The following is a 6,340-nucleotide window of genomic DNA, read 5'->3' as shown; positions in this document are numbered from 1 at the left end:
CGCCTCCCTCTCCTTCACCGTCGGACTCCCACTCGCCTTGATCGTCCCCGCTCTCACCTCCGCTCGCCTCCCCTTCCTCAGTTGGCCCCTGTGCCCCGTTGGGCGTCGAGTACATCTCAGTAGTCACCTGAAAAACAACAGACAAGACAAAGGTTAATCGACCAACTCAAAGAAGACCAATGAAGAAAAACAAGATCTCAGTCAGGAGCATAAAGACATACCTGGTCCACGTCATACGAGTTGTCGAGTGGAATTACCCTCCTGGCTCCTCGGGGGTTGTCCTTGTTTCCTGTGATGCTCGACAGCCACCCCTCCAGCATCTCATCAGTGACCTCCTCCGGGTGGATCCGAGTGGTGTCGTCAAGACCCGAGTACAGCCACATCGGGTGGTCACGAGCCTGGAGCGGTTGGATGCGCCTCCGGAGGAAGACCTCCAGCAAATCCATACCCGTCACGCCCTCATGGACAAGCTCAACCACTCGACCGGCCAGCACTTTGACTTGGGCCCTTTCCTCCGGCGCCACTTTCAGAGAAGCAGGTTTTTCAGCTCGGTCGAGTGAGAAAGGGGGGAGACCAGTCGACTGTCCTGGGGTCGCCTGGTCTTGACAGTAGAACCAGGTCGCCTGCCAGCCATGGACCGACTCCGGAAAAGTGATAGATGGAAAACAACTCTTTCCCCTCGTCTGGATCGCCAGGCCCCCGCACAGCTGGATCACCTGCGTCCTTTCATCACTCGACTTGGCCTTCTTGACCGATTGAGAACGACAGGTAAAGATGTGCTTGAAGAGACCCCAATGGGGGCGGCAACCCAAGAAACCCTCACACATGGAAATGAAAGCAGCGAGGTATACAATGGAGTTGGGAGTGAAGTGGTGAAGCTGCGCTCCAAAGAAGTTCAGGAAGCTCCGGAAAAAAGGATGGGGCGGCAGAGAAAACCCGCGGTCGACATGGGTGGCTAGGAGCACGCACTCACCGTCGCGGGGCTGAGGTTCGATCTCTCTCCCCGGGAGACGCGCGGCTTCGTGGGGAATGACCCCCCCCCCCCTCGACCATGTCGTCGAGATCTTCTTGCCGGATCACCGACGGCATCCAATCGCCTTGGATCCAGCCTCGAGGCAGAGCAGACCTTGAGGAGGATCCGCCCCGAGCGGACCTCTTCCCTTTCCCCTGCGCCGCCGCCTTCTTCGCGCGCTCCAGGGCGGATGTCTTGTCCTTCGCCATCATCGTCGGCAAATCTTGCACGGACCCGCGGCGCTAGGGTGAGAACGGAGGTGGCGGAGGAACTCGCGAAGGGAGAGAGGAAGAAGGAAGCGCACTGTTTGGAAACCCCGAGGCGGCAACTTATAAGGGGCCGCTTCCGAGTGGCTGACTGGTAGGCCCAGGCTATCCAGTCAAATCCCGCAGCAGACGCGCGCGCAGTACGTGGCGAAAAAGGCGGCGCGAGGATCGAGGAGCTTCCACTTTATCGCTTCCGATTACTGCGGCCGCTCCCGTCCCGCGCGCTTCCCGAAATCCGAATCCCGCGACACCCGCGGGCCGCAGAACAACTTGTTAAAACAGAAGACCCCGCTCACGCCGACACTCGGTATGTCACACATAAAGAAATTCATTCGACGAAAGGCCTGGATGGATCAAGACGACTGAAAGAGGTTGATGACGTCATCCGTGACGGTTGGCCCAAAACGAGGCGCTCACGTAGCCCAAAGAACAAGTCGGAAAGATCTCCAACTCTTTCCCCACTCTAACCTCGATCCATTCGGGGGCTAAGGATGAAGCCATGTACCTAGGGTAGGGGCACGGGCCTGTCCAAAGAGCCCTACCCTGGGACATCCCTAGGAGAAGTCACCTTTCAATCCCACTCGACGGGTTCAAGACACTCGACCAAGAAGCCATCACTCGACCATGAAGCCAACCACTCGACTACCAGGAGGCCTAGAGTCACTCCGCAGGCAAACGGTCAGCTGTTAAGTAGTCTTTATGGTCATTATAGCACTTTATTAGGGGCGTTACCAGTAACGCCCCACCTTAAATGTACCTTAAAACCCTGCATTATTGAGGGCAGGAGGGGGTCGGCGAACTCTATATAAGCCACCCCCTCCTTAGTATGAAAGGTTCGCACCCCTGTAATTCACACACGCATAATCCAGTCGACCGCCTCCGGGCTCCGAGACGTAGGGCTATTACTTCTTCCGAGAAGGGCCCGAACTCGTAAACCTTGCGTGCTTACAACTTCTCCATAGCTGAGATCTTACCTCTCCATACTTATCCCCCTACATCACTGTCAGAGCTAGAACCACGACAGGGTGCGCGTGCGTGCGTTTGTAAAGATGAATATATGAGCGTATGCGTCTGTACCGTGTTAAAAAAAATTGCTCTAACCAAGTCATCCACGATTACTTTGTGCTCGTAACCACTTCGTCTGGTACCACAGTCTGCAGTGACACCAACACGTTAACAACATTGGTCAATTAGATTGTCAGGGGCCCATATCTTCTAATCTTGTTCATGAGCAACAGATTAGCCTATAATATTCGAATACTTGTTCCGAAAATACGGACTATCATGCCTTCCCTGCGTTTCCAGCGAGGGCCCGATCGAGTACCGTGCTGCACGGCCCCTGTCCGGGTTGAAAAAACACACTCGCCGCCCAAAAGAAGACTGCCAAAGAATCTGTATAAATTCATTCACTTTGTCTTTCCACTCCCTCTTCTTTACATGACTATGTGTGTGCCGCCCGTGTGTGCGTGTTACTACATCGAACGCGGCCCCGGTCAGATCCTGATCCACTCGGTGCCGTCGATGAAGCTGAGGGAGATGAAGGGCTTGGCCTCCTCGTCGGTGAGCTCCCGCGACCAGGACACCCTGCCGGAGTAGCTGGCGCCGGGGCCCGTGCACTTGTACTGCCCGTAGAACACCGTCCTGCATCATCATTCATCGACCATCCACCGTCAGAAACCGGGGGAGGGGAGAGGACGGAGACGGTGGAAAAGGAAGAGAGAATGGAGGAGGGGAATAGGAGCGTACAGCTCGCGGCTGGGGTCGCCCCAGTTGGACCAGCCGCGCGGGACGATGATGTCGTCCATGTAGGTGTAGGCGAAGACGACGCGGGAGAAGGTGCCCCAGGCCCGGCCCAGGTAGAGCGCCCCCGACCCCGTCACCCTGCAGCCGACGAACGAGAACCCCGTGTCCTCCAGCATGCTCTGCCGGTTCTGCGCCGTCAGCGCCCCGTAGTCCCGCGCGATCGCGTGCACGTGGCAGCCCTGCTAGCACAACACGCACACAGTCATATACACATTCCTCGTCACACGTCCATTCTGTAGAGTGTAGATTCTAGTGCCACCGTGCTCGTGAACACTGTAGAAAAACAAAACAGAAAACATGGGGATCCACAGTGTGGGCACGAGACGAGACCGAAATATTTCACGTGTATCGAGCATGTGGGTGTAGGGCCGCACGGGCGACGGTCGCGGCGCTGGGGGCACAAACGGACAGCAGCAAGAGGCCGTGTGCATGCATGATTCAGCCGCTGTGACGAGTCGGTCGAAGACGCCAAGATTGCGACTGCAATCGGCCACGGAACAAAATCCTGGCATTGCGTGCCACAGATGTTTGCCGGCTCTCTTTTTGTGTCGTACATGCTCTGTTTTTCTCACTCTGCGTGCGCAGTATTGCATGGAAGGTCTGGCAATGGAGCATTAGGCATCGAGGAAGAAGAGGAGGGCGAGCACGTACCTCGTAGAGGGAGAGCGCGTTGCCGAAGATGAAGTCGATGGACCCCTCGATGTAGCAGTCCTTGTAGTAGTGGCGCCCCGACTGGTCGTAGAGCGTGTCCTGCGCGCCCAGGAACCGGCACCCCACGAACGCCGCGTTGTCCGCCGACACCCGCAGCGCCACCGCCTGCTTCCCCGTCGCCCCCGCGTTCGGCACCGGCGCCGTGTTCTGCCAACGCAACACGCGCGCGCGCATGTAATTAGGACACCCACCTCGCGCTCTGTATGGCGTACCGGGCAGAGCACTGGCAGCAGGGACGGCGGCGGTGATGGTGAGTTACGTACGTACCTTGAAGGTGATGTTCCTGGCGATGAAGTACTGCGCGTTCACGGCGAACGACGCGGACCCGTACGTGCCGAGCGGGCGCCCCCTCGGCCCGGCGGGCGTGTCCGCCGTGTCCCCCCACTGCACGATAGTCTTGTCCGCGCCGGCGCCCTCCAGGGTGATGAACGCGCGCATCGACGATATCGTCACCTTCTCCCTGCGACCAAGTTGTGGGAAGCCAGAATTCTAAGACACGGCGAAAATCTTAGCCAAAATGCCACAGTAGTTCGAAGTATTCAATGGTAAATTAGTTTGAAGCACTAAAATGTGATAGTGTGATCTTCGTGGGGCCTTTTTCCTGACGCCCACGATTCCAGAAAGCGCCTCCTTCCTCCCACCCGTGAACCTTTGATCATGGACGGCTGGATGCAGGCACGCATCTTCGGAGCTCGCCTCCAATGGAGGCAGCAAAGGAACAGGGCTTGGCAACGGCAGAAGGCAGGGGGGCAGGGGCAATCCACGTACGTGTAGGTTCCGGCGTTGACCTTGATGACGACGCGGACGAGGTTGATGGTCGGGAGCGAGTCGACGGCGGCCTGGACGGACGTGAAGTCGCCGGCCGCGGGGTCCTTGTCGACGACGAGCGAGTAGGACGGGAAGGCGCGGGCGAGCGGCGCGTGGTGGAAGGTGCTGTGCTTGAGGCCGCCCACGTAGCGCACCCACCGCATGAACAGCCGCTCCAGCTCCTCCGCCCGCGTCGCGTTCTCCGGGAACGGCCGCCCCGCCGCCCGCCCCGGCCGCACGCCCCGCGTGTGCCCGGCCACGCCCGCCGGCAGCACCACGACGAGCACCACGGCGGCAATGCAGAACAGGAACCGGCCGGCGCGTGGCATAGACATCGATACGTACGCCACGGCCAGTTGCTAAACAATGCCGGCGCGGTGGTGACTGGACGGACGGCCGGGCAGCTGGAGCGGCGGGCGTGGCAGGGGTGGTGCGGGGGCAGGCGAGAAGGCAGGGGAGGGGGATTTAAGGAGCTCGAATGATCGATCACGGGCGAGAAGCGAAAGCGAGAAGATTGTACGTGGAGTGTGGTGGGGTGAACTGACGGCCTGACGCGGCACCACTCGGGCGGGTCATGGTTCACGAGCCGCCTAGTGAACTTGGCACTGCGTTGGTGGTTTGTGGCGCGTGTTCGCCGCTCTGGGGCCGCTCTGGCCGTGTCCGTCCCCGTGCTCTCGCGTATCGACCCGCCCTCGCTCTTCTCTTCCTTCCGGAGTTCCACGTGACAGCGACGTCCCCGCGCGCAAGTGCTGTGCTTCGTTCGCGACCAGACATCCAGGTGACATGATTGCCCAAGCTCTAAACACCTTCCCAGAGATGTCTTGTAGACCGAGTTTAACAATCTGCTCCCACAAATAGGAATGGGTGCTCCAACGATTGATGTACGCATGGATCGAAGGACTCTTGTTATCATATTTCTTTCTTTTATAAAAATACGGTACGTCATTGACGTACTCACGAAAACAAAAAAAAACATGTTTGCCGCGTCCGAGCACGCACTTGAACTCCTGGAGTTTCCGGGAGCCCGTAGCGCCCTTTATCCGGCCTCCCCGTGCTCTGCAGCCTCACGCCCGAGCAAGTTGTGCTCCGGCCGCCGCGTCGAGCTCGCTCCTGTCGAGTTTTGGCCACCCCAACTCCTCTCGTTTGCCTCAAAGGACGCGCCTCATCCTAGCTATCCGTAGAGCCAAACGTCGCTGCAAACCGTCACCCGTAGAGCAAACCAGAGGCACTCCGACGTCCTTGGTGGTCACCGGCGGCATAACTAGTTTACATCTTCATTTGCATCATCTGTTGGAATTGCACTTTTACATCATCATTTTACATCTTGGGTAGGAGTTGGCTCTTTCCTAGAGATGTAAAAAACACTTTTTGGAGATGTAAATTTTATATCTCCTGTTTTACATCTTCAATTTTACATTTTCAATCCATTGGCAAGCAAAACCTCAATCGAATTTTCTTCGTAGAACAAAGCTTCCGTGAAATCAATTGAGAATTTTTTTCTCGAAAATGGTCGAATATATTATAGAAGTTCATCAGGAGTATAAAGCATCACAAACATAATAAAGATTAGGGACAAATGCATTTTTGCCCCTAGTTGGAACCTACCCGCGAGTTTTGCTCTTACTTTTTGACTCTGCTCAGTTTTGCCTTTAGATTTTCCTTCCATGTAGCCTGAATGCCCCTTGACCATTTGACCAATACTTTAAAAATTCATAACAAATTGATATGAACTCAGAAAAAT

The 6,340-nt window shown here is 56.8% G+C and overlaps 1 protein-coding gene across 1 annotated transcript; it reads right to left on the bottom strand.

Moving 5' to 3' along the window:
• Nucleotides 1-2,656: 2,656 nt before the first annotated feature.
• LOC119353229 (probable pectinesterase 53) lies at nt 2,657-5,194 on the bottom strand. Its single transcript, XM_037619824.1, has 5 exons — nt 4,561-5,194; nt 4,060-4,252; nt 3,733-3,939; nt 3,025-3,260; nt 2,657-2,919 (listed from the first exon to the last, which is right to left on the bottom strand). Exons 1-5 carry the CDS (start codon nt 4,932-4,934, stop codon nt 2,772-2,774), a joined length of 1,158 nt encoding a protein of 385 aa, XP_037475721.1. The 5' UTR covers nt 4,935-5,194; the 3' UTR covers nt 2,657-2,771.
• Nucleotides 5,195-6,340: the final 1,146 nt, after the last annotated feature.

The sequence above is a fragment of the Triticum dicoccoides genome, chromosome 2A (assembly GCF_002162155.2).
Source record: "Triticum dicoccoides isolate Atlit2015 ecotype Zavitan chromosome 2A, WEW_v2.0, whole genome shotgun sequence".
In the NCBI taxonomy this organism is placed as follows: Eukaryota; Viridiplantae; Streptophyta; class Magnoliopsida; order Poales; family Poaceae; genus Triticum; species Triticum dicoccoides.
Note: the sequence above shows the minus strand (reverse complement) of the source record. Positions and strands in the feature narration are given on the sequence as shown.

What these genes read in the sequence shown, in the direction of transcription:
- LOC119353229 (XM_037619824.1), bottom strand. Translation starts at nt 4,934, where the DNA reads ATGTCTATGCCACGCGCCGGCCGGTTCCTGTTCTGCATTGCCGCCGTG. An exon ending in CCAGGAACATCACCTTCAAG is followed by an intron (nt 3,940 to 4,059) that starts GTACGTACGTAA and finishes TTGCGTTGGCAG; the next exon opens with AACACGGCGCCGGTGCCGAA. An exon ending in GGCGACCCCAGCCGCGAGCT is followed by an intron (nt 2,920 to 3,024) that starts GTACGCTCCTAT and finishes ATGATGATGCAG; the next exon opens with GACGGTGTTCTACGGGCAGT.